The sequence below is a fragment of the Pan paniscus genome, chromosome 6 (genome assembly GCF_029289425.2).
Source record: "Pan paniscus chromosome 6, NHGRI_mPanPan1-v2.0_pri, whole genome shotgun sequence".
NCBI classification, from domain to species: domain Eukaryota; kingdom Metazoa; phylum Chordata; class Mammalia; order Primates; family Hominidae; genus Pan; species Pan paniscus.
In genome coordinates, this window is record NC_073255.2 from 93,754,863 (window position 1) to 93,782,591 (window position 27,729).

General features: G+C 51.5%; 1 protein-coding gene and 1 long non-coding RNA gene across 3 annotated transcripts in view; both read right to left on the bottom strand.

Moving 5' to 3' along the window:
* Window positions 1–27,729, bottom strand: part of LOC103784512 (general transcription factor II-I repeat domain-containing protein 1-like) — a 34,988-nt gene that overhangs the window by 3,525 nt on the left and 3,734 nt on the right. The window contains exons 2-5 of one of the 2 annotated variants that reach the window (XM_055114565.1): window positions 24,330–24,367; window positions 23,741–23,821; window positions 22,537–22,626; window positions 20,980–21,054 (exon numbers count right to left, since the gene is read on the bottom strand). In XM_055114565.1, the coding sequence (XP_054970540.1) occupies window positions 20,980–21,054; window positions 22,537–22,626; window positions 23,741–23,821; window positions 24,330–24,367 (284 nt within the window). Of the gene's footprint in view, window positions 1–20,979; window positions 21,164–22,536; window positions 22,627–23,740; window positions 23,822–24,329; window positions 24,368–27,729 lie in introns of both variants that reach the window. The other variant, XM_055114564.1, reaches the window with a different exon arrangement.
* LOC129398166 (uncharacterized) lies at window positions 917–16,353 on the bottom strand. The gene is made up of 2 exons (XR_008625870.2): window positions 10,501–16,353; window positions 917–10,177 (listed from the first exon to the last, which is right to left on the bottom strand). It is a non-coding gene; the product is annotated as an uncharacterized LOC129398166 (long non-coding RNA).

A 27,729-nucleotide genomic window follows, 5' to 3' on the forward strand; every position in this document is an offset into this window, starting at 1 on the left:
TGGCGGCTGCAGGCCTTTCCTTGACTGAAGAACCATGGCTGGGTGTGTGGAGAGGAGTGGAGGAAACTTACAGGAGGTGTGGAGACGCGGCATCATCTCAGAGTGAAATGCATGCCTTAAATGAACCTGGCCTTTTTTTTTTTTTTTTTTTTTTTTTTTTGAGATGGAGCATCGCTCTGTTGCCCAGGCTGGAATACAGTGGCACGATCTCAGCTCACTGCAACCTCTACCTCCCGGGTTCAAGCAATTCTCCTAACTTAGCCTCCCGAGTAGCTGGGACTACAGGCGCATGTCACCACGCCCAGCTAATTTTTGTATTTTTAGTAGAGATGGGGTTTTACCATGTTGGCCGGGCTGGTCTCAAACTCCTGGCCTCAGGTGATCCGCCCACCGTGGCCTCCCAAAGTGCTGGGGTTACAGGCGTGAGCCACCGTGCCCAGCCAAAGTTGGCTTTATGAAACTTCACCACATTGCTTTGGTTCCTGACCGACCCTGGCCTCAACTCCGGAATTAGCACCTGGGAACACTGCCCCAGCTGGGCACACCTTCTCTTGCCCTCCCCTGGTCTGTCTCTGCAGTACCTGCCTCCCTGGTTTCGCGATGGGAGCAGCTTCAGGGGAGAAGGGGATTTGGGCCTATAAAAGCTGACTGCAACCAGAGGCGGTGGCTCACACCTGTAATCCCAGCACTTTGGGAGGTCGAAGCAGGCAGATTACTTGAGGCCAGAAGTTTGAGACCAGCCTGGCCAACATGGTGAAACCCTGTCTCTACTAAACATACAAAAATTAGCTGGATGTGGTGGCGGGCTACTGTAGTCCCAGCTACTTGGGAGGCTGAGGTGGGAGGATTGCTTGAACCAGGGAGGCGGAGGTTGCAGTGAGCTGACATCGCGCCACTGCACTTCAGCCTGGTTGACGGCGTGAAACTCTATCTCAGAAAAAAAAAAAAAAATGCTGGCTGCAAGCAAACTTCTCCAGCTGCCTGGAACTCTGCATTCTACCAGTCTCGGAATCCCAGGCCACCTCTCCATCCCAATATTCCCCCCTCTCCCTTCGCGCTCCCTTCTCCTGGCTCATAGGGATAGACTCTGCCTTGGTTTCCCCACCCAGCCTGCTAATTTCCCCAAAACGCGCTCCTCCCCTTGTGCGACTTGTTTCAAAAAATGGCACCGCCATCTGTGCTGGCTTTTCTCCGTGTGATCCTCTGGCTCCGGCTCTGCCCTGCTCTAGGCCTTGGAGGGAGGCTGGCCTCTGTGGGCCGATTACCCAGGCTCCCTCGCTCTTGGCGTCCAGTTGGGTTCATCTAAGGGGAGGCATCACCAGGAGAAGCCATATCCAGGAGAAGGGGAGGAGAGATAAGTTAGGGATTTATTCCCCTACTGAGTTCCTCTCCTGCCCCTCTTCTCCACCTCCTGTTCTTCTGGCCAAGTTCTGGCTTTCAGCCTCCTCCCTACAGCCTAGGAGTGGTAACGGCTTCCCAGTAATTTAAGTCCTCGGCCACTTCTCTATGTCTTGTTGGTTCATTCTCATATCCTCATCTGCACCTGTGTGCAGGGTCCCTTCATCAAGCTCTCGTCAATGGGACCTTTGTACAGGGATGTCTGTTTCATTCTAGATCCCTGACCCAAGAAACTTCCCTGCCCCAAGTCCGGTCTCTAAGTCAGAGACCTGTGAGTCTGTGGGATTCTCCAGTTCCTCCCTTCGCCCTTTAGACCTTCCATCTCCTGGGACTGTCCACACTTCTTTTTTTTTTTTTTTTTTTTTTTTTGCGATGGAGTTTCTTTCTTTCTTTTTTTTTTTTGAGATGGAGTTTCACTCTTTCTCCTAGACTGGAGTGCTGTGGCATGATTTTAGCTCACTGCATCCTCTTCTTCCCGTGTTCAAGTGATTCTCCTGCCTCAGCCTCCTGAGTAGCTGGGACTACAGGTACCCACCACCACGCCCAGCTAATTTTTAATTTTTTAATTTTTTAATTTTTGCATTTTTAGTAGAGATGGGGTTTCACTATGTTGGCCAGGCTGATCTCGAACTCCTGACCTCAGGTGATCTGCCCGCCTCGGCCTCCCAAAGTGCTGGGATTACAGGCGTGAGCCACCGCGCCCAGCCCTGTCCCCATTTCTGCAGCCTCAGAATGTCTGCCTGGGCCAGGCCTTGATACCAGACCCCTGCCCTGTGTCCTCCCCCTCCCCAGTCACTCTCCCTCTGAACAGGCAATCTCTGCTCAGATGGCACTTGGTCAATGAACCTTTTAAAGACATCTGCATATAAAACAGTGTCTCACCAGCCTGGACAACATAGTGAGTATCCGTTTCTTTAAAAAAAATAAAATAAAAATGAGCTGGGCTTGGTGGTGTACAGCTGTAGTCCAAGCTACTCAGAGGCAGAGGCAGGAGGATCGCTTGATCCAGGAGGTTGAGGCTGCAGTGAGCTGTGATCATGCCACTGCACTCCAGCCTGGGCGACAAACTGAAACTTTGTCTCTGAAAATAAAAAATAAAATAAATAAAACAGTGTCTCCCTGTCCAGCACTAGTTTCCCCTCTTTCTTTATTTAAAATTGTGGTAGCCTGGCCAACATGGTGAAACCCCGTTTAGCTGGGAGGTATTACTGGAGGGAGAGTCTCAAGCCAGGCACAAAAGGTGGGGAGGATGTGGCTGACTCCATGGGATGAGTGGGATCTGGAATCAGACCCAGGACCTGAGCCAGATTTGCTGCTTTGTAGCCATGTGGACTTGGGAAAGTCTCCTGGAGCCTCAGTTTCTTCATCTGTAAAATGGGGCTAATAACACTTGTCTCTGAGGGTTGCTATGAGTTCTATTGTTAGAAATCTTCTCGGTTGGGCATGGTGGCTCACGCCTGTGCTCACAGCACTTTGGGAGGCTGTGGCTGGTGGATCACCTGAGGTCAAGAGTTCGAGACCAGCCTGGCCAACATGATGAAACCCTGTCTCTACTAAAAATACAAAATGTAGCTGGGTCTGGTGGCATGTGCCTGTAATCCCAGCTACTTGGGAGGCTGAGGTAGGAGAATCACTTGAATCTGGGAGGCGGAGGTTGCAGTGAGCTGAGATCGCGCCACTGCACTCCAGCCTGGGAGACAGAGGGGGACTTGATCTCAAAAAAAAAAAAAAAAAAAAAAAAGAAAGAAAGAAATTTCATGGTTATAGCCTAGAGGGATTTGATGATGCATGTGGTGCCTTTTATCTGGAGAATGACAAAACCTTGGCTGGATATGGGGTCTCACGCCTATAATCCCAGCACTTTGGGAGGCCAAGGCAGGAGGAATGCTTGAAACCAGGAGTTCAAGACCAGCCTGGGAAACATGGCAAAACCCCATCTCTACAAAAAATACAAAAATTAAGGCCGGGCACGGTGGCTCACACCTGTAATCCCAGCACTTTGGGAGGCCAAGGCGGGTGGATCACAAGGTCAGGAGTTCGAGACCAGCCTGACCAACATGGTGAAACCCCATCTCTACTAAAAATACAAAAATTAGCCAGGCATGGTGGCAGGCACCTGTAATCCCAACTATTCAGGAGGCTGAGGCAGGAGAATCGCTTGAACCCAGGAGGCGGAGGTTGCAGTGAGCCTAGATAGCGCCACTGCACTCCAGCCTGGGTGACAGAGCAAGACTGTCTCAAAAAAAAAAAAAAAAAGAAAAAAAAAACGTTAGCCAAGCATGATGGCAGGCACCTGTGGTCCCAGCTACTTGGGAGGCTGAGCTGGGAGGATCACTTGAGCCCAGGAGGTTGAGGCTGTAGTGAGCTGAGATCACATCACTGCACTCCAGCCTGGGCAACAGAGCGAGGCCCCGTCTCAAACAAAACAAAACAAAAAACAAAACCTGGTCGCTCTGCTGTCCCAATACCTTAAATACCCACTCTTTTCTGCTGGCCCAATCCATCAACATTCCCATGCTATCGGCCTCCTTTTTCTCTCCTCACTCCCTCCGGCACCTCCCTGATGCACTCCCCCATGTCCAGCACTTTGCTGGATCATACTGAGGGACCCCTGTGGACCATGCAGCCTCCTTCTCTTCTCTTTGTGCCCCTCTGCCTAGCCCATCCAGATCTCTTTCTCTCCATCTCCCTCCCCTCCCCCAGCACATCTCCCTCTCTGTCTGCAGAGCCTGGGAAATTGAGGAGTCCCTTGTGGCAGGGCTGACCTTGAAGCAGATCTTTAATAAAAAATGAGCAGAGGCAGCAGCCTCCCCTGCTCGCCCCTCCTCCCTCCCAGCCTTCTACTCTCCTCGCCGTTGCTCGTAAATCCACCATCAGGGGCCATTGCTCTGGGGTAAGCATTGCCCTCATTAGGGTCTTTTAAAAGCTGCGCATTCTTGGGACGTGGGGATGTGAAGGAAGAAAGCTTTTGTTGAGATCTGGGGATGTGATGTAGAAGGGGAGGGGGCTACACTTTGAGGCTGTAGCCTCTGCTGCTTCTGCCTAGAGCTTCACATGTGCCCCCCGGCCCTAGGACCCCCTCTCACCACCAAGGTGTTACACAGTCCTAATGGTCCAGCCCCCATCCCAGCCTGAGGTCATCCTAGTCTGGGAAGGGATGGCTCTCAGCAGTAGCCTATGCCTCACCCACTTGGAGGAGCTTCAAATCAAGTCTCCTGCAGATCCAGGTCTGCTCTCAGCCTGAGCCCAGGAGTGACAGTGACGCACATCTTTGAAAACTGCAGTAATCTGGCTGAGCACGGTGGCTCACACATGTAATTCCAGCACTTTGGGAGGCTAAGGTGGGAGGATCACTTGAGCCAAGGAGTTCAAGACCAGCCTAGGCGACATAGTGAGACCCTGTCTCTACTAAAAAAAATAAAAATTAGCTGAGTGCAGTGCACACACCTTCAAGCTACTTGGAAGGCTGGGGCAGGAGGATCCCTTGAGGCCAGCAGTTCGAGGTTGCTGTGAGCTATGATTGCATAACTGCACTCCAGCCAGGGTGACAGAGTAAGACCCTGTCTCTAAAAATAAATAAATAAGACTGGGTGCGGTGGCTTATGCCTGTAATCCCAGCACTTTGGGAGGTCGAGGCGGGCCGATCATTTGAGGCCAGGAGTTGGAGACCAGCCTGGCCAACATGGCGAAACCCCGTCTCTACCGAAATTACAAAAATTAGCTGGGCGTGGTGGTGCCTGTAATCCCAGCTACTCAGGAGGCTGAGGCAAGAGAATCACTTGAACCTGGGAGGCAGAGTTTGCAGTGAGCTGAATCAGGCCACTGCACTCCAGCCTGGGCTAAAAATGAGACCCTGTCTCAAAAATAAATAAATAAATAAATAATAAAAATAAAATTTAAAAATGGAAACTGCTGTATTCCAGTGATTGTACTTCCTGCGGATTACCTCTAATCCCACAATGAGACCGTGAGCAAAGGACCAGCGTCCCATCTTACAGATGAGAACACTGAGGATCAGGGCGGTTCAGAGCTTGGCCACCACCATTCAGTCCATAAGCATCCTGGGCAATGATTTGAGCCAGGATTTGTCTGACCCAAAGCCAGGCCTGCCCCTGGGCCAGTGGCCTTGGGGTTGTGCCCCATCTCATCTCTCTTCCTTGGGTCTGCGGCCCAGGCCCCTGCCCTGAGCAGGGCACACAGCTCTTCCCCCTTCCTGATCCCGGAACCTACCCAGGCCCTTGACGGCAGGCCGTGCTGGAGGGACAGCCCTCTCAGAACCAGGTTGTCAATTTCCCGACTCCTCAGCATGTTCCCCTCTTCCCTTGGACCTCTTGGGACTCTAGAGTCTGAAACCCCCTGAACTGTCCACATGGTGGGTGTGTGACCCTGGCTGGCCCAGCTACCCTGCCCAGGCCCCTAGGCCTTGAATAGGTCTTACAGGAGGTGCAGCTGTGTGTATGAATGCATGTGCACAGATGAGTGTGTGCATGAGACCTGGGGGAAAAAAACGAATGAATGAATAAATTCATGAATGATTTTGCAAATGAATGAATGAATGAGGATGCATTCCAATGAATAAGTGAATGAGGTATTGAGTCAGTGAACTCTGCTTTCCAGGCAAGGCTGAGGCAGGGACAGAGACTTCATGCTCACTGTGTTCTCTCTCCCCATGACCCCCACTGTGACCACCAAGTGTTCATGCTTCCCTTCCGGAAAGGAGAGTTGTCAGCGAGACAAGAATGCCAATCTGGGGACTACATCTCCCAGCATTCCTTGTTGGTATGGAGATGGACCATGTGACTAATTCTCACCCATGGAATGCAAGCAGATGTGACCACTTCCTGGAATAGTCCCTAGAAAGTAGATGTGCCCTCTCTGCTCTCTCCTTCCCCATTGCATTGGCTGCTGGCAGAATGCCCAGGATTCCAAGGCCCTGGGTTGGGTGGGGAGCCACAAGATGGAAGGAGCCTGGGTCCCTGAATCACCACATGGAGGAGAGCTGCCTGCTGACCACAAACATCAACTTAGGATTGTCACTTTGGGAGGCTGAGGCAGGAGGCTTGCTTGAGGCCAGGAGTTCGAGACCAGCCTCGGCAACATAGTAAGACTCTGCCTCTATTTCTCTAAAATTAAGTAAAAAATTAAAACAAAAAACAAAAACAAAACCTTAGGACTACCAGAGAATGAGAAATAGTAAGTAGTGAGAAGCTCCTGAAATGCTGGAGTTTAACTGTTACAGCAGCATTGCCTGAACACACTAGCACAAGCAAATTATTTGTCATCAAGCTATGTTTAGGCAGAGGTCCCCTGTAGGCTTGAGCCAAGGAACTTAGCCCAGAAATCTGGCTGGGCACAGTGGCTCATGCCTGTAATCTTAGCACTTTGGGAGGCCGAGGCAGGTGGATCACATAAGGTCAGGAGTTCGAGACCAGCCTGGCCAACGTGGTGAAACCCTGTCTCCACTAAAAATACAAAAATTAGCCAGGCATGGTGGTAGGCACCTGTAATCCCAGCTACTCAGGAGGCTGAGGCAAGAGAATCACTTGAACCCGGGAGGCGGAGGTTGCAGTGAGCCGAGATCACGCCATTGCACTCTAGCCTGGCAACAGAGCCAGACTTCATCTCAAATAAATAATAATAATAATAATAATAATCTCCCAGGCAGGGACTTGGAGATCCATGACAGGCATCTGTGACCGGGACCAGGCAGGACCTTCATCCTTTTCCTGTCAGCGGTAAGGACAGACAGCATCCCCTCCTAGCTTTCTCTTCACCTCTCATGATGCAGAAAGGAGCTAATGTCTCTGTTGACTTAGGGGAGGGATTCAGGTGTTGCGGTTAAACATGATGGCTGACAAAACTCCTCTGTGGTGTCTAAAGTCAAGAGAGTAGTTATTTGCAGGAGATGCTTACCAGAGGGGGCACAAGGAAGGTTGAGAATGTTCTGTTTCTTGAGCTGGGTGCTGGATGCATGGATATGTTCAATTTGTGAAAATGCACTGGGCTCTGTGTGTACAATTTCTATACTTTCTTTTCTTTTAGAGACAAAGTCTTGCTCTGTCGCCCAGGCTGGAGTGCAGTGGCACCATAATAGTTCACTGCAGCATCAAACTCCTGGGCTCAAGTGATCCTCCTGCCTCAGCCTCCTGGGTAGCTGGGACTACAGGTGCACACCACCATGCCCGGTTCATTTTTTAAGTTTTTTTGTTTTGTTTTGTTTTGTTTTTGTAGAAATGAGGTCCTGCCATGTTGCCCAGGCCGATCTTGAACTCCTGACCTCAAATGATCCTCCTGCTTCAGCCTCCCAAATTGCTGGTATTACAGACATGGGCCACCATGCCCAGCCAGATTTCTATACTTTCTGCAATAAAAGTTTTTTAAAATGCCCAGTAGCTGGGTGTGGTGTCTCACGCCCGTAATCCTAGCACTTTGGGAGGCCGAGGCGGGTGGATCACCTGAGGTCAAGAGTTTGAGACTAGCCTGGCCAACATGGTGAAACCCCATCTCTATTAAAAATACAAAAAATTAGCCAGGTGTGGTGGCGCATGCCTGTAGTCCCAGCTACCCAGGAGGCTGAGGTAGGAGAATCACTAGAACCCAGGAGGCAGAGGCTGCAGTGAGCCGAGATCGCGCCAGTGCACTCTAGCCTGGATGACAGAGTGAAACTCTGTCTCAACAACAACAAAAAAAATTGCCCAGCCCAATAGAGGGAAGGTTAGGATGAGGAGAGAATGGGGTGATGATGTGGGCAGTGGTAGAGGGCAGAGGACAATGGTGGCCTGAGGTGCAGCTCCTCTCTCTCTTTTTTTTTCTTTTCTTTCTTTTTTCTTTTTTTCTTTTTTTTTTGAGAGACGGAGTCTCACTCTGTTGCCCAGGCTGGAGTGCAATGGTACGATCTCAGCTCACTGCAACCTCCCTCCGCCTCCCGGGTTCAAGTGATTATCCTGCCTCAGCCTCCTGAGTAGCTGGGATTACAGGTGCCTGCCACCATGGCTGGCTAATTTTTGTATTTTTAGTGGAGACAGGGTTTCACCATATTGGCCAGGCTGGTCTCGAACTCCTGACCTTATGTGATCCACCTGCCTCGGCCTCCCAAAGTGCTAAGATTACAGGCGTGAGCCACTGTGCCAGGCCCCCCGCCTCTTTCCTTGGCCATCACCTACTCATCATAGTCCCTTCATCCCATACTGGGGACCTGTGTCCAGGTCCACTGGGCAGGTGCCCGGCCCAGGGACCCTCACCCCCAAGGATTGTGCAGTGGGCTGTCTCTCCTTGGAGGCTGGGAGCACTGAACCTGGGTCCCCGTGTTCTGACTGGGGGCAAGATGCCAGCAGAGACAGCAGCTGAGGCTACCTTGGACAATGTGACCCAGTTTCATCTGCATCTGTCTGCCAGGAGAACAGATTCAGTCACCTGAATGTATTGCACACATCCACACCCACATGCCAGACTCACACACATCTACCATGTATTGTATATCATATATACATGCCACACACACACAGCCATGCATTCCCCACGCTTTTCTACACGCCCCCTCACACCCCATGATATGCTCCATGCACTGGCTGTATCTACACACCTCTTTCACCCCGTGAGAATCAAACTTCAGGCACATCCCACACCCACGCAGCTCCCAACATGCACAACACACACACTCCCTTATAATTAGACTGGCCAACATGGGCAAACCCCGTCTCTACTAAAAATACAAAAATTAGCCGGGCGTGGTGGCACATGCCTGTAATCCCAGCTACTCGGGAGGCTGAGGCAGGAGAATCGCTTGAACCCAGGAGGCAGAGGTTGCAGTAAGCCGAGATTGTACCACCACACTCCAGCCTGGGAGACGGAGCGAGACCCTGTCTCAAAACAAAAACGAAAACAAAAACACATGGGCACCCATGCCTGTGCACCCATGCCTAATATACCTGCCAATGCATTGGACCCTGGCCCGCCAAACTATCCTCAAAAAACACCCTGGCCTCCGAATTTTCGGGGAGATTGATTTGAGTAATAATTCCGTCTCCCACGTGGCATGGCTAGCCTCATGTCAATTACACTCTTTGTTTATTACAATGCCGTGGTCTCAGGGAATTGGTTTTATCTGTGCAGTGGGCAGGAAGAACCCATCGGGCAGCTACAACCCCCAGCCAGGCACAGTCCTAGAGTGAGCCCAGGGCAGCTATTGTCTTTATGGGATGGCCATCCTGTGCCAGGCGCCTCCTGGGCCTGGATGTGGGGTGGGGGAAGTTAGCAAGCTGAGGCTGAGAGTAGAAAATGTAGCCTGCAGAGGTGGCTGTCCGAAGGAAAAGCACACCCACACTGACTTGGAGCCCCAGCTACCCAGAGACAGGAGGAGATGGACTGAAGTTTCCTTCATGAGGTCCTAGCCCGAGGTCCCATCTCTTCCACAAGGCCTTTCCTGGTTGTCCAAGGGGCCCCAGACTCCAGAGAAGCCCAGGCAGCAGAAGTCTTTTTTTACTTTTTTTTTTTTTTTAGAGACAGGGTCTCGCTCTGTCGCTTAGGCTGGAGTGCAGTGGTGCGATCATAGCTCACTGTAGCCTCAACCTCCTAGGCTCAAGCGATCCTCCTGCATCAGCTTCCCTGGTAGCTGGGACCACAAGTGTGCTAATTTTTATTTTATTTTATTTTGTTTTATTTTATTTTTTAGTAGAGACGGGGGTCTCACTATGTTGCCCAGGCTGGTCTTGGACTCCTGAGCTCAAGCAATCCTTCTGCCTCGGCCTCCCAGAGTGCTGGGATGACAGGCGTGAGGCACCTCACCTGGCTGTAATTCATGTTTTGTTTTTTTTTTGTTTTTGTTTTTTGTTTTGAGACAGAGTCTTCCTCTGTCACCCAGGCTGGAGTGCAGTGGTGCGATCTCAGCTCACTGTAACCTCTGCCTCCCGGGTTCAAGTGATCCTCCTGCCTTAGCCTCCCGAGTAGCTGGAATTGCAGGTGCCCATCACCACGCCTGGCCAATTTTTGTATTTTTAGTAGAGACGGGGTTTTACCACGTTGGCCAGTCTGGTCTCAAACTCCTGACCTCAAATGATCCACCCACCTCTGCCTCAAAGTGCTGGGATGACAGGCGTGAGCCACCGTGCCTGGCCTGTAATTCATATTTTATGTCCACATTCTCGCTCCACTCCTCCTGCAGGGCTATTTCCTTTATCCTTTTCTTTAAGTCTACTCATATTTGTACTAAGCTGTGTTCTAGGCAGTGCCGCCCAGGATGTGGTAGGCTCAATGCACTGGTTTCTAGCACTTCTGATACCCATATTCGCATATGTGAATTATTCATTATCCACAAAATGAACGTGTCTAAGTCATATTGGCACCCCTTGGAGATGCCTGGCTTGGCTCCCAGCACCAGGCCCTGCCCAGAGCTCCTGAGACAGTCTCACTCCCTCCCACAGCCAGGCTGATGACCACAGCCAGGTCAATGACCCCACTCCCTTACCCAGGAGAAGCACTTTGGGGTAGGGTCTGCTGGGGCTCAGAGGATTCAGGTGCCACCCACCCGTCAACGTGCTGTGTGACTGCAGGCTAGGTCTTCTACTCTGAGTCTGAGCTTGCTAATTTCCCCCACCCCACATCTATGCCCAGCAGGGCACAGGGTGCCCATCCCATAAAGACAGCAATAGCTGTCTTGGGCTCACTCCGGGACCATGCCTGGCTGGGGGCTGTAGTCGCCCAATGCGTTCTTCCTGCCCACTCCACAGACAAAACCAATTCCCTGGGACCACAGCATTACAATAAAGAAAGAGCGTAGGCCAGACGCGGTGGCCCACAGCTGTAATCCCAGCACTTCGGGAGGCCTAGGCGGGCGGATCGCCTGAGGTCAGGAGTTCAAGACCAGCCTGGCCAACATGGCGAAACCCCATTTCTACTAAAACAAAACAAAACAAAAATTAGCCAGGCATGGTGGTGGGTGCCTGTAATTCCAGCTACTCAGGAGGCTGAGGCAGAAGAATGGCTTGAACCCGGGAGGTGGAGGTTGCAGTGAGCCAAAATCTTGCCATTGTATTCCAGCCCAGGCAACAACAGTGAAACTCCATCTTAAAAAAAAAAGAAAGAGTGTAATTGACATGAGGCTGGCCACCCCACGTAGGAGATGGAATTACTACTCAAATCAATCTCCCCCAAAATTTGGAGGCCAGGGTTTTTTGAGGATAGTTTGGGGGGCCAGGAAGTGCACATCTGGGTGGGGACACATGGCCAGTTGGTGGGTCTGGATGAAGCAATCAGTCGTCAGAAATGCAAAAACCTGGCCAGGCGCAGTGGCTTATGCCTGTAATTCCAGTAGTTTGGGAGGCTGAGGCGGGCGAATTGCTTGAGCCCAGGAGTTTTTGACCAGCCTGGGCAACATAGCGAGACCCCACCTCTACAAAACTCAGCTGGGCATGGTGGCACATACCTGTGTTCCCAGCTACTCGGGAGGCTGAGGTGGGAGGATCACTTGAGCCCAGGAGGTCAAGGCTGCAGTGAGCCATAATTGTGCCACTGCACTGCAGCCCAGGCAACAGAATGAGACCCTGTCTTAAAAAAAAAAAAAAATAAAAAAGGCAAGATGGGGGTTGGTTAGATCAGATCTCCTTCACTGTCATAATTTTCTCACTGTGGTAATTTTTGCAAAGGCGGTTTCAGGGCAGCGCCTCTCTGCCTCTCCATGTGTAATGTGGGGTGAACAGCCTCCCTCAGAGGCCTCCTGGGACTCTGTGAGATGGCAGATGGAAGATTCCAGGCGACAAGATGCTCTGCGTGCAGACATTTCCAGGGTTTGCTCTAGGGTTTGCAGCAGGAGCTGGGAGGGTCCCACTGAGCCCCTCTTTCCTGAGCCAGACATTTTAGCCGAGCTCAGCCCAGCCTGGGGTATATCTGCCATCAGTCACCACTGTCAAAGCTTACCGTACCCAGCCCCCGACACATACACACCCATGCACATGTCACTGCCTTCCCCCAACACAGAATCAGGCCCCAGCCCGTGGTGGGAGCATTTTCAGTACCCGCAACCACGGCCCCAAACAGGCGACCTCCCTCCAGGGCTGCAGTGGAGTTAACCTAATTCCGGGCCTGCGGTCGGCCTGGCACACTGGCGCCGGCTCACAGCTCACAGCCGGCTGGGAGAATACAAACCAGAAGGAGCCCGGGGCGGGGAGGGATTGGGGAGCCAGCAGGACGCGGAGGTGTTATTTTTAGGCAGCAAGGTGGGGCTTGAGGTGGATCTGGTGGCTTAGGGAGGAGGGGGCTCCAAACAGTAATGGGAGGCTCCAGTCAGAGGGACAGGGTGGCATGCGTGTGGCTTCTCCTTAGAGGTACCAGGCCGGCCTGGGGCTTCCAGGAAGGTGGGGAGGGGTCCGAGAATCGGAAAGGGGATTACCATGGCTTCCTGCCAGAGCTGTCCCTGCTGGGCCTGGGAGAGACACAAAGCACACGCAGGGGTTTTTGGGACAAAGAGGCCAGCTAGGGGGAGTGAAATGGCTCTAAAGTGGGCAGAAGGTTGGGCATCGTGGCTCACACTTGAAATCCCAACACTTTGGGAGGCCAAGGCAGGAGGACTGCTTGAGCCTAGGAGTTTAAAACCAGCCTGGGGAACATAGCAAAGCCGTATCTCGACAACAAAATAAAATGTTTAGCTGGGTATGGTGGCACATGCCTGCAATCCCAGCTGCTTGGGAGGCTGAGGTGGGAGGATTGCTTGAGCCTAGGAGGTCCAGGCTGCAGTGAGCTATGATTGCACCCCTGCACTCTAGCCTGGGAGGCAGAGCAAGACCTTATTTCAAAAATAAAATAAAGTAAAATATAAAAATAGTGGGCAGGGCTGGGCGCGGTGGCTTATGCCTGTAATCCCAGCACTTTGGGAGGCCAAGATGGGCGGATCATGAGGTCAGGAGATCGAGACCATCCTGGCTAACACGATGAAACCCCGTCTCTACTAAAAATACAAAAAAATTAGCTGGGCGTGGTGGCGGGCGCCTGTAGTCCCAGTTACTCGGGAGGCTGAGGCAGAAGAATGGCGTGAACCCGGGAGGTGGAGGTTGCAGTGAGCCGAGATCACACCACTGCACTCCAGCCTGGGCGACAGAGTGAGACTCCGTCTCAAAAAAAAGAAATAAAAAATAAAAATAAATAAAATAAAAATAGTGGGCAGCCCAGGCACAGTGGCTCATGCCTGTAATCCCAGCACTTTGGGAGGCCAAGGTGGGCGGATCACGAGGTCAGGGGTTCGAAACCAGCCTGACCAACATGGTGAAACCCTGTCTCTACTAAAAATAAAAAATTAGCTGGGCGTGGTGGCGCACGCCTGTAATCCCAGCTACTCAGGAGGCTGAGGCAGAAGAATTGCTTGAACCCGGGAGGCGGAGGTTGCAGTAAGTTGAGATCGCACGACTGCACTCCAGCCTGGGTGACAGAGTGAGAGTCTGTCTCAAAATAAATAAAAAATAAAATAAAATAAATACCAAGGTGTCCGTGGGCTGTGTTCCTTCTGGAGGCTGTCGCAGAGAGCTCTTTTCCTTCCCTTTTCCAGCTCCTAGAGGCTGGCTGCATCCCTCAGCTCATGGTTCCCTCCTCCATCTTCAGAGCTAGCACTGCAGCATCCTCAAATCTCTCTCTCTCTGTCTCTCTCTCTCTCTCTCTGGCCTGCATCCGGGGTCACATCTCCTTCTCTGATTCTGACCCTCCTGCCCACTTTCAGGAGAACCTTTATGATTACATTGGGCCCACTGGGATTTGTAGGAGAACCTTCCCATCTCAAAATCCTTAAATGGCCACGCATGGTGGCTCATGCCTGTGATCCCAGCACTTTGGGATGCCGAAGCAGGAGGATCGCTTGAGCCTAGGAGTTCAAGACCAGCCTGAGTAACATAGTGAGACCCTGTCTCTACAAGACATTTTTAAAAAAATTAGCCAGGTGTGGTGGTGTGTGGCTGTAGTCCCAGCTACTTGGGAGGCTGAGGTGAGAGGACCACTTGAGGCCAAGAGTTTGAGGCTGCAGTGAGCTATGATTGTACCACTGCACTCCAGCCTGGTCAACAGATTGAGACCCTGTCTCTAGAAAACAAACAAACAGACAAACAAAAACCAGGGTAATCATAAGGGGTTGCTGCATTAAATGCCGAGACCCACACACAAGTCCGGGAGCCGTGTTAGAGTGAGGGGTTGACTTGATGACATGCTTTTTATTTTTAAATTTTTAAAAAATATTTATTTATTTATTGTTATTATTATTTGAGACAGAGTCTTGCTCTGTCGCCCAGGCTGGAGTGCAGTGTCATGATCTTGGCTCACTGCAACCTCCACTTCCTGGGTTTAAGCAATTCCCCTGTCTCAGCCACCCAAATAGCTGGGATTACAGGCGTATGCCACCATGCCCGGCTTTTTTTTTTTTTTGAGATGGAGTCTTGCTCTGTCACTCAGGCTGGAGAGCAGCGGCACGATCTTGGCTCACTGCAACCTCCGCCTACCGGGTTCAAGTAATTCTCGTGTCTCAGCCTCCCGAGTAGCTGGGACTACAGGTGCCCACCACCACACCTGGCTAATTTTTGTATTTTTAGTAGAGCCGGGGTTTCGCCATGTTGGCCGGGCTGGTCTCGATATCCTGATCTCAGGTGATCCGCCCGCCTTGGCCTCCCAAAGTGTTGGGATTACAGGCGTGAGCCAATGCGCCTAGCCGCATATTTGAATTCTAATTTCACAAGGCATACTTCTTGTGTATTCTGATCCTTATTAGGAGGGACTTCTCACTGTGCAATATTTCACTGTACAAAGTGTATTCGTGTGCTGGGGCTGGCAGAACAATGTACCATGAACGGAGCAGCTTAAACAACAGAAATTTACTGTCGCACAGCTCCAGAGCCTGGAAGTCTGAAATCCAGGTGCCAGCAGGGTTGCTTCCTATTGAGGGCTGTGAGGGAGGATCTTTTCCAGGCCTTTCCCAGAGCTTCTGGTGTTTGCTGGCAGTCTTTGCTGTGGCTTGGCTTGCAAAAGCATCACTGCATCTCTGTCTGTATTATCACATGGCCATCTTCTCCCTGGGTGTTGTGTCACTGTCGCTGTCTCTGTCTCTTCTCTCTCTCTCTCTTTTTTATTTTTATTTTTATTTTTTTCAAAGCATCGTACTCTGTTGCCCAGGCTAGAGTGCAGTGATACAATCATAGCTCACTGCAGCCTTGACCTCCTGGGCTCAAGCAATCCTCCCACGTCAGCCTCGTGAATAGCTGGGACTACAGGCGTGCATCACTGCACTTGGCTATTTTTTAGAGATGGGGTCTTGCTATGTTGCCCAGGCTGGCCTCAAACTCCTGGCCTCAAGTGATCCTCCCACCTCAGCCTCCCAAAGTGCTGGAATTACAGGTGTGAGCCACCACACCACACCACACCATGCCAGCCCTCTGTTTCCTTTTTTTTAAATTTTGAGACAGAGTCTTGCTCTGTCACTGTCACCCAGGCTGGAGTGCATTGGCACGATCTTGGCTTACTGCAACCTCCACCTCCTGGGTTCAAGCAATTCTCCTGCCTCAGCCTCCCAAGTGGCTGGGATTACAGGCATGCACCACCATGCCCCACTAATTTTTGTATTTTTAGTAGAGATGGGGTTTTGCTATGTTGGCCAGGCTGACCTCAAGTGATTCACCCTCCTTGGCCTCCCAAAGTGCGGGGATTACAGGTGTGAGCCACCGTGCCTGGCCCCTCTTCTCTTCTTATAAGGACACCAGTCACATTGGATTAGGGGCCCACGCCACGCCAGCACGACCTCATCTTAACAAATGACATCTGCAAAGACCCTGTTTCCAAATAAGGCCATATTCTAAGGAATTGGGGGTTAGGACTTCAATGTATGACTTTTTAGGGACAAAATTCAACCCATCCCACTAAATATATGGAGTAAAAAGTTGACAGTACACAATACACATTCCAAAGGCAATTTCCATCTCCACTCTAGAAGTTTGTCCTTCAAGACCTTTTTCTATTTGTTGATTCATTTATTTATTTGAGACAGGATCTTGCTCTGTCGCCCAGGCTGGAGTGCAGTGGCTCGATCATAGCTCCCCGCAACCCCAGCTCCTCAGCTCAAGTGATCCTCCCATCTTAGCCTCCTAAGTAGCTGGGACTACAGGCACACACCACCACACCTGGCAAAATTTTTTTAGTTTTGATAGAGACGAGGTCTCACTATGTTGACCAGGCTGGTTTCGAACTCCTGGGCTCAAGCAATCTTCCTGCCTTGGCCTCCCAAAGTACTGGGATTACAGGCACGAGCCACCGTGCCCAGCCTCTATGCTTTTATATTCAACTGCAAATACATTTTACCCCCATATATGGAATCCTACAATACACATCTGTTGTCATCTAATAGGCTGGGGAGAGGCTTTGGAGGCAGATCAGCACTTCATTTATTAGCTTTGGCCTTGGGGAGAGAATAGGGAATAGTGAACCCACTGGAAAACCACTCCAAAGCCCGGCATTGGGACCCTCCCCTTGGGCCAAAGCTTGGTTGGGGAGGGGGCAGCTCTGTGGGTGTGTGCTGGGGGTCAGCACCTTATTCTCGGGCCCTTCGATCTCCTGCTCATCTGCAGGGAGGACGCTGGTTTTTTTGTTTGTTTGTTTTTGTTTTTGAGACGGAGTCTCGCTCTGTCGCCCAGGCTAGAGTGCAATGGTGCAATCTTGGTTCACTGCAACCTGCATCTCCCGGGTTCAAACAATTCTCCTGCCTCAACCTCCTGAGTAGCTGGGACTACAGGTGCACGCCACCACGCCCGGCTAATTTTTTTTTTGTATTTTTAGTAAAGACAGGGTTTCACCGTGTTAGCCAGGATGGTCTCGATCTCCTGACCTCGAGATCCGCCCACCTCGGCCTTCCAAAGTGCTGGGATTACAGGTGTGAGCCATGGCGCCTGGCCTACTGCGCTATTAAAATAATTACTCACTAGGCCATGTGAGGTGGCTCATGTCTGTAATCCCAGCACTTTGGTAGGCTGAGATGGGTGGATCACCTGAGGTCAGGAGTTCGAGGCCAGCCTGGCCAACAATGTGAAACCCCATCTCTACTAAAAATACAAAAAATAGCGTGGTATGGTGGCGCATCCCTGTAATCCCAGCCACTCCGGAGGCCGAGGCAGGAGAATCACTTGAACCCGGGAGGCAGAGGTTGCAGTGAGCCGAGATCGCGCCACTGCACTCCAGCCTGGGCGACAGAGCAAGATCCTGTCTCAAATAAATAAACAAATCAATGAATAGAAAAAGGTCTCGAAGGACAAACTTCTAGAATGAAGATGGAAATTGCCTTTGGAATGTGTATTGTGTGTAGGGTGCTCTCAAATTTTTACTCCATATATTTAGTGGGATGGGTTGAATTTTATTCCTAAAAATTCATGTATTGAAGTCCTAAGTCCCAGTTTCTCAGAATATGGCCTTATTTGGAAACAAGGCCTTTGCAAATGTCATTTGTTAAGATTACTGTTTTCCATGGGTGGGGTGGGGTTGGGGGGCTCCCAGGGGGGTCGCAGGGGAGGATCTGCAGACTGGGGCCACCACTGTTGATGAGTCAGTTCAGACATTTCCCCATCTCACAATCGTATCTGCTGTGCTGGTACAAACCAGCCCCAGATCAGCCCACCTGGTCCTATCTCTCAGCATCTTGTTCTGCCTGACCCAGGGTGACCCCCTTAGACTTTGCGAGGAAACTTAAGCAACTAGAAGAAAATTAAGAGGAGGAAAAGAACTCATTTCTGGCTGGCCAGCTCTGGCTGATGCAGGAAGTTCGCCCCAAGTTATGAGTCCGTGGGGGCCAGGGCGCAGGCAGGGGCGGGATGTGGGCAGCCTCTGTGAGTGAGGAAACTGAGGAATTCCATCTCAAGCCCTACGAGATTAGGAACTGGGACCCACAGAGGCAAGCACCGGGAGACCCGGGCCCAGCCCCCTGTAGGCTAGAGCCTGCCAGCGCCTGGATGGGGATTTTAATTTTTTTATTTATTATTTATTTATTTATTTATTTTTATTTTTTTTTTGAGATGGAGTCTCGCTCTGTCACCCAGGCTGGAGTGCAGTGGCGCGATCTCAGCTCACTGCAAGCTCCGCCTCCTGGGTTCATGCCATTCTCCTGCCTCAGCCTCCCTAGTAGCTGGGACTACAGGCGCCCGCCACCACGCCCCGCTAATTTTTTTGTATTTTTAGTAGAGACGGGGTTTCATCGTGCTAGCCAGGATGGTCTCGACCTCCTGACCTCGTGATCTTCCCACCTCCGCCTCCCAAAGTGCTGGGATTACAGGCGTAAGCCACTGCGCCTGGCCTATTTTTGTTTTTGAAACAGAGTCTTGCTCTGTCTCCAGGCCCCCTGCAGTGTCACGAGCTTGGCTTACTGCAACCTCCACCTCCCAGGTTCAAGCAATTCTCCTGCCTCAGTCTCCCGAGTAGCTGGGACTACAGACACACGCCACCATGCCTGGCTAATTTTTTGTACTTTTAGTAGAGATGGGGTTTCACACTGTTGGCCAGGATGGTCTCAATCTCTTGACCTCGTGATCCGCCCGCCTCAGCCTCCCCAAGTGCTGGGATTACAGGCGTAGGCCACCATGCCCGGCCTCTGGATGGAGATTACTGCAGACATCCATAGTGGCTGCAGGGCAGGCTCCAGCTCTCCCTCCTTGTCCCCAGCAGCTTCCTCCCACCCTGAGTTTGGAGTAATTGATCCCTATCCCCTGGGCATGTCAGGCAGGAATGTCCTGTCCCTGCTGTCCCCACAGGGCAGTGGAGCCAGGAGGGAGTCAAGGTTACCTGGTTAATGGAAGTTTCCCTGACAATTCATCTTGTGGGGCACCACCTTGCTCCTCTCTCTGTTTTTAAAATTTAAGACAGGATCTGGCTTTTTGGCCAGGCTGGAGTGCAGTGGCATGATCATAACTCATTGCAGCCTCCATCTTCTGGGCTCAGGCAATCCTCCTGCCTCAGCCTCCCCAGTAGCTGGGTATATGGGTGATATGCACCACCATCCCCGGCTAATTTTTAAATTTTTTGTAGAGACATGGGAGGTGGGGGGCAGTCTCACTATGTTGCCCAGGCTTGTCTTGAACTGGGCTAAAGGGATCTTCCCACCTGGGCCTCCCAAAGCGCTGGGATTACAGGCGTGAGCCACCGTGCTTGGTCTCTGCCTTGCTTCTCTTGGGCAAGGTTGACAGCTTCTGCACTTCCTGTACCGATACTGTGTCTCCGGTTTCCACCGCCCTCCTGGATCCACTCCCGCCTCCCTTCTCGCCGTCTGAAGGCTGCTGTCCCTCCTGCCTAGATGAGCAGAGACGAGACAGAGCCGGAAGCTGGATTTGGCTCTGGAATGCTAATGCGCACTCTGCCGACCGTGACCTCCCGGGGCCGGAGCAGGGCTGGTGCAGCCTCAGCCTCTGGCTCCCTCTGCAGGCAGCAGGCGGGAACTGCAGGGGAGTTGTGGCCTGCGGGAGACCAGGTCCTCCTCGTGGAGGTCAGGGTTGTTCTAGGTTAGGCTGTTCATCCCGTCCAGACGAGACTCGAGACTTGCTTTCCTTATAATTACCCAGCGTAGCTGGGTGGCCCCAGGACTTAACAGCAGCTTCTTTGCCGGATGGACTCTTCTGCTGTCTAATTACCTTCGCCCTGGGCGCCCCCTACTCCCACACTCTGTTATTTAAAGACTGGTTCTCCACCTGGTGGGTGGCTTATGCCTGTAATCCCAGCACTTTGGGAGACTGAGGTGGGAGGAATCCAGGAGTTGGAGACCAGCCTGAGCAACATAGAGCGACCCCGACTCTACAAAAAAAAAAAATTAGGTGTGGTGGCATATGCCTGTAGTCCCGGCTACTCAGGAGGCTGAGGCAGGAGGATCACTTGGGCCTGGAAGGTGGAGGCTGCAGTGAGCTATGATTGTACCACTGCACTCCAGCCTGGGAAACAGAGGGAGACCTGATCTCAAAAACGAAACAAAGGCCGGGCGCTGTGGCTCATGCCTGTAATCCCAGTACTTTGGGAGGCTGAGGTGGCCGGATCACCTGAGGTCAGGAGTTCAAGACCAGCCTGGCCAACATGGTGAAACCCCGTCTCTGCTAAAAATACAAAAATTAACCGGGCATGGTGGCAGGCACCTGTAGTCTCAGCTACTCAAGAGGCTGAGTCAGGAGAATCGCTTGAACCCAGGAGGCTGTGGTTGCAGTGAGCCAAGACTGCACCACTGCACTCCAGCCTGGGAGACAGAGTGAGACTCTGTCTAAAGAAAAAAAAAAGAAAGAAATAGTGGCCAGGCACAGTGGCTCACGCCTGTAATCACTTTGGGAGGCCCAGGCAGGAGATGGCTTGAGTCCAGGAGTTTGAGAACAGTCTGGGTGATATGGCCAGACCCTATCTCTAAAAAAATAAAATCAATCAACCAACCAATCAACCAATCAATCAATCAATCAATCAAAAAATTAGCTGGGCATGGTGGCACACACCTGTGGTCCCAGCTATTCGGGTGGCTGAGGCACAAAAATCGCTTGATGGCAATTTGGTGCTGCTCCTGCCCCTGGGTGCTGAGCAGGCCCGGTGCTGTCTCCCATGGACCTGGTCAGGCCTTACCTCTTGATGACAAACTGGATGCTGTTGCTGGCCTCCAGAATCTTCCAGAGCTTGGCGATCCCGAAGCAGCTGGGCCTGTGGAGAGAGATGCCTTCAGGCAGCCCCACCACAAACAGCTCCTCCGGGTGCATCAGAAACTTGGAGTACGGCACCTTGATGGGCTCCGAGATGCCAATGGCCTTGGCTGCAGAGACATGGCTGCTGTAAGGCCACCCGGTGCCACAGGGCCAGGAATCTCAACCCCTGTGTCTCATGCCTGTGTAGGGGGCAAAGCTGCCAGAGCCCTTTTGAGGGCCTTCCTGGGAGGTGAGCCAGGCGTGAGCCACCTTGCCCTACTTATATTACTTATTTGCTTACTGTTTATCTCTCCACATGAGGATGTGTACCCTAGGAGGTGGGGACATCTGTTTGGTCCACTGCTTTTTCCCCAGCCCCTTGCACAGGACCTAGTACACAGTAGGTGCTCAATAAATATTTGTTGAGTCAGGGTGCGTTGGCTCACGCCTGTAATCCCAGCTCTTTGGGAGGCCGAGGCAGGAGGATCATTTGAGGTCAGGAGTTCGAGACCTGCCTGGCCATCATGGTGAAACCCCGCCTCTACTAAAAATGCAAAACAGTTAGCCAGGCATGGTGGCGGGCACCTGTAATCCCAGCTACTCAGGAGGTTGAGGCAGGAGAAGTGCTTGAACCCAGGAGGCGGAGGTTGCAGTGAGCTGAGATCGCGCCACTGCACTCCAGCCTGGGAAACAGAGTAAGGCTCCATCTCAAAACATTTAAGAGATGGGTCTCTCTATGTTGCCCAGGCTGATCTTGAACTCCCAGCCTCAAGTAATCCCCTCGCTTTGGCTTCCCAAAGTGTTGGGATTACAGGCATGAGCCACCTTAGCCTGCCTATTTTACTTATTTGCTTACTATCCATCTATCTCTTCACAGGCGGATGTGCACCCCAGGAGGTGGGGACTTCTGCTTGGTTCACTGCTTTGTCTCCAGCCCCTTACACAGGACCTGGTACACAATAGATGCTCAATAAATAGCTGTTGGATAAACGGACAAATTAATCCCAACAGGTGGCTCCTGGGAAGCATGCTGGGCCTTGTTAGAAATGGGGCCTATGGTCAGGTGTGGTGGCTCACGCCTGCAATCCCAGCACTTTGGGAGGCTGATGAGGGTGGATCACCTGAGGTCAGGAGTTCGAGACCAGCCTGACCAACATGGCGAAAGCCTGTCTCTACTAAAAATACAAAATTAGCCAGGCATGGTGGCATGTGCCTGTAATCCCAGGTACTCAGGAGGCTGAGGCAGGAAAATTGCTTGAACTCGGGAGGCGGAGGTTGCAATGAGCTGAGATTGCTCCAAAGTCTCTAAATAAATAAATAGAGCCTACTTGAGGTTTCCAAAAGGAACCCAGCCTTGGATTGGGGTCAGGCATATATTGGGTTTCCTCTACTAGAGGCGGTCAAAATCAAGAAAAGTCTGGGGCCTGCCTGGCCCACCCCTTTCCGTTTGCTCCCTGGGGAGATGAGTCCCAAGCACCACCAGCCCAGGTCCATTTCTTACCTGTCAGCGTCTCCATCCCATAACCAGAATCCTCCGATGGCAGGTGCCCAGTCATTGAGTCTGTCATTTCCTCAGAGGTTGGCAAGGCGTCTGAAGACAAAACTCCAAATGACACGGGTGTCTTCTGCCTGTCATACTCCTGTCACAGTCCTTCAGGGACCACCCAGCCCAGTCTCCCCACAGGCAAGGGTCTTTTTCTTTCTCTCTTTTTTTTTTGGTTCGAGATGGAGTCTCACACTGTCGTCCAGGCTGGAGTGCAGCGGCGCCATGTCGGCTCACTGTAACCTCTGCCTCCTGGGTTCAAGCGATTCTCCTTCCTCAGCCTCCCGAGTAGCTGGGACTACAGGTGTGAGCCACCATGCCTGGCTAATTTTTGTGTTTTTAGTGGAGATGGGGTTTCACCATGTTGGCCAGGCTGGTCTCAAACTCCTGACCTCTGGTGATCTGCCCGCCTCGGCCTCCCAAAGTGCTGGGATTACAGACGTGAGCCACTGCACCCAGTCATTTTTTTTTTTTTTGAGATAGGGTCTCACTCTGTTGCCCAGGCTGGAGTGCAGTGGTATGATCACAGCTCACTGCAGCCTCCAACTCTTGGTCTCAAGTGATCCTCCTGCCTCAGCCTCCTGAGAAGCTACACTGACAGGCACACACCACCACATCTGGTTAACTTTTTGTATTTTTAGTAGAGATGGGGGTCTTGTTATGTTGCCCAGGCTGGTCTTGAACTCCTAGCCTCAAGCAATCCTCTCATGTCAGCCACCCAAAATGCCAGGATTACAAGCATGAGCCACTGTGCCCGGCACCCTCTTGGCTTCTGACAGTCACCCCATACTGAGGATCCAGTGCCCAAATCTACCCTCTCCTCTGAAGATGTGGAAAATGAGGCTTGGCAGGGGGTAGGGTCCAACTCAGAGCCTCTCACGCTCATGCCTTTTTCTTTTCACCAGCCTCACAAATCCCAGGGAAGCCAAGCCAGGGAGGTGAAGTTTGAGAGGACCTTCTGGAAGGTCAGAGCTGAGAACACTGATTCTCAACGCAGGGGACAGATGTGGCCAGAAAAAGCATTCATAATACCCTGATGTTTCTCAGAATCCACGGAGAGAAACAGTGGCCTGGAGGCCTCTTCTTCACCAGGGCAGACCCTCGGGAGGCTAACGATACGGCCCTGATTTCTGCAGGGGGTGGTCAGACGCCCGTCCCTTACCTGGGACAGTGACCTGAATGATGTCCAGAACCTCTGGTTCAATTTTGATCGGCCTCAGCCCACCCAGCTCCCCAGAGGTTCCTGCAAGGAGGAAAGGAAGGATCTGGTCAAGTCTGGCACAAGCCTGACTGGGCAGAGTGAGTCTTTCCAGAACATTCTGGTGTCTGTAACTTGTTATTGAGGCCCTACCTAGGACAAGTCATGTCAGTCCCCTGGCTCCTGCCCAGACCAGAACTGGAGGTCAGGGGGGCCCTCAGGCCAGGCTTAGAGGCTCCAATTTACAGACCCAGTGACTAAGACCCCCTAGAGGGGAGGCTGCTGGTCCAAGATCCTGGGGCCTGGGTCTAGGCATCAACAGGAGGCAGTGGTGATGGCCAGCACCCAGCTCTCCATGTCCCCGACCCCAGTAAGCTCCCAGCATGCCTTGCACCTCAGCGCTGTGAGGCCTGGGAGATGCAGGTGGGCAGAGGAGGCTCGTTAGCACTCCAGGCTCATGGGCTGAGTTGAGCTCCCCGCCAAGGCTGCCGGGTAGGGCTGGTGGTTGCCCTCCCGGACCATGACACACACAGTGGGCCCTATTCCTTCTCACCTGGCCCGCAGTCTTCAGACATGCTGCCCTTGTCTGACCTGTGAAGGGAAGCAGGAAATGACACCTGTCAGCCAAGTCCAGGGCCACCCTGCCCCAGCCTTGCCCCTCCAGGCGGTCGGGGCCCACCGCGGGCGCCACTGCAGAAGGCATCCCTGTCCCCATTGGCCCCTGGCCCCCAGGATGGTGCTCCCCATCTCCACCAGGAAGACAGATTCCCCATGCGCTGTCTCCAGGGACCACAATTTCCAGGGTTGGCCGAGCCAGGTACGTGCTCACTGTCCTGGGGTGAACCATCTGGGGATCCCCCTTCTTAACCATCTGGGAGCTCTAGGGCTCCTGAGCTTGACACAGTGGGGTTTTGATCACTGCTTGTGGGAGACTGAGACCTGCAGGGCCTGGAAAGGCTTAAGAATCTGGGGAGGGGGCTGGGGAATGAAGGTGGCAGGAACCCTGGGACGGATGATTTGGTTAATTCCCTCCCTCCAAGAGAACTGCGGGGAGAGGCCTGATATGATTTGGGGATTCTGGGAGAAACGGCCCACCCCTGCTCCTAAGAGGTCAGAACATGCTTGGGGGGTGTTGGTGGATGGTAGCCAAGCTGATTGCTGGGGGCAGGGTCTGGTGGGCACTCAGGACAGGCATTGAACCTGGTGTTGGTATGTATGTACGCATGTAGTATGTATGTATATGTATATATGCATCCATGTATTTTTTTTTTGAGACAGAATCTTGCTCTGTTGCCCAGGCTGGAATGCAATGGCACAAATATTGGCTCACTGCAACCTCCACTTCCGGGGTTCAAGTGATTCTCCTGCCTCAACCTCCTGAGTGGCTGGAACTATAGGCATGTGCCACCACACCTGGCTAATTATTTTTAGTATTTTTAGTAGAGACGGGGTTTACAATGTTGGCCAGGTTGGTTTCAAACTCCTGACCTCAGGTGATCTGCCTGCCTCAGCCTCCCAAAGTCCTGGGATTACAGGCATTAGCCATCGTGCCTGGCCTCATGTTTGTATTTTTGAGATAAGGTGTTACTCTGTTGTCCAGGCTGGAGTGCAGTGGTGCAATCACAGCTCACTGCAGCCTTGACCTCCCAGGCTCAAGCAATCCTCCCACCTCAGCCTCCCAAGTAGCTGGGACCACAGGTACCAGCCACCATGCCCAGCTAACTTTTTATTTTTTGTAGAGACAAGGGTCTCACTATGTTGCTCAGGCTGGTGTCAAACTCCAGGGGTCAAGAGGTCCACCCACCTTGGCCTCCCAAAGTGCTGGGATTACAGGAGTAAGCCACCAAGCCCGGCCTGGCATGGGCGTGTATTTATTTTGAGACAGAGTCTTGCTCTCTCACCCAGGCTGGAGTGCAGTGGCACAATCTCAGCTCACTGCAACCTCTGCCTTTCAGGTTCAAGCGATTCTCCTGCCTCAGCCTCCTGAGTAGCTGGGATTACAGGTGCCTGCCACCAGGCCCAGCTAATTTCTTGTATTTTTAGTAGAGATGGGGTTTCACCATGTTGGTCAGGCTGGTCTCAAACTCCTGAACTCAGGTGATCCACCCGCCTCAGACTCCCAAAGAGCTGGGATTACAGGTATAAGCCACCGCTCCTGGCCTTTATTTTCTTTTTTTTTATTTTTGAGATGAAGTCTCATTCTGTCATCCAGGCTGGAGTGCGGTGGCACGATCTCGGCTCACTGCAAGCTCTGCCTCCCGGGTTCACGCCATTCTCCTGCCTCAGCCTCCCGAGTAGCTGGAACTACAGATGCCTGCCACCACGCCCGGCTACTTTTTGTATTTTTAGTAGAGACGGGGTTTCACCACGTTGGCCAAGACGGTCTCGATCTCTTGACCTCGTGATCCGCCCGCCTCGGCCTCCCAAAGTGCTGGGATTACAGGTGTGAGCCACCGCGCCTAGCCTATTTTCTTTTAATGAGAACCTCAGCCAGGAACAGTGGCTCAGCCCTGTTATCCCAGTCCTTTGGGAGGCCGAGGCAGGAGGATCACTTGAGGCCAGGAGTTCAAGACCATCCTGGACAACATAGTGAGACCTCCGTCTCCGTTAAAAAAGAGGGGACCTCATTGAGGGTATATAGGAAATGAAACTAAGATATAATATATTTTGGCTTTGTAAATCAATGTTTTCACATATTGGTTTTGTTAGATTTATTTTTCCATCAGTGAAAACATTTTTTGAACACAAATTCCTTTTCCAGTTAAATAATTTGTAAGTAAAGTTTATTCAAATGTATGTTAAAACATTTAATATTTGTCTTCTGAAGTTTGTCTTTATGTACATCAAGATATTGGTTGTCTTGTTTTAAATGTATCATTGGATATCACATATTCTATTCGTTGTTTAATAAGGGTAATACCCATCTAGGAATGAATAGTTTTTTAAAATCAAAAACAAGAAGACAAATGACACACTCCACGTGGCAGGTAAAAGGTTAATGAGCTTCACATATAAAGAACTTCTTCAAATAAATAAAGAAAAAACATTTAGGCCGGGAGCGTTGGCTCACGCCTGTAATCCCAGCACTTCGGGAGGCCAAGGTGGGTGATCACTTGAGGTCAAGAGTCTGAGACTAGCCTAGTAACATGGTGAAACCCTGTCTCTACTAAAAATACAAAAAAAATTAGCTCGGCCGGGCTTGGTGGCTCACACCTGTAATCCCAGCACTTTGGGAGGCCGAGGCAGGTGGATCATGAGGTCAGGAGATCAAGACCATCCTGGCTAACACGGTGAAACCCTGTCTCTACTAAAAAATACAAAAAATTAGCCAGGTGTAGTGGCGGGCACCTGTAGTCCCAGTTACTGGGGAGGCTGAGGCAGGAGAATGGCATGAACCCAGGAGGCAGAGCTTGCAGTGAGCCGAGATTGCACCACTGCACTCCAGCCTGGGTGACAGAGTGACTCCGTCTCAAAAAAAAAAAAAAATTAGCTCGACGTGGTGGCTCATGCTTGTAATCCCAGCTACTAGGGAGGCTGAGGCAGCAGAATCGCTTCAACCCGTGAGGCAGAGGTTGCAGTGAGCAGAGATCGCACCATTGCACTCTAGCCTGGGTGACAAGAACGAAGCTCCGTCTCAAAAAAAAAAAAAAAAGGAAAGAATATTTGACATGAAAATGAAAGGTATTTTTTATAATATAGTCAATACATTAAGTGAAAGAGCAGATTACACCACAGTACATATAGTGTGTTTATATTTTGAGAAAATATATATTTTGAATATTGGAATTATATACACCCAACTAGTAATGTTATCCATTGATTCATGGAATTACAAGTGACTTTTTTTTTTTGCTTGTCCCTATTTTCCAATTTTTCTACAGTGACCGTACTTGCAATAATTAAACATAGTATGGTCATTGAAAATATGTGCCCAAATTCTCTGATACCCTCTT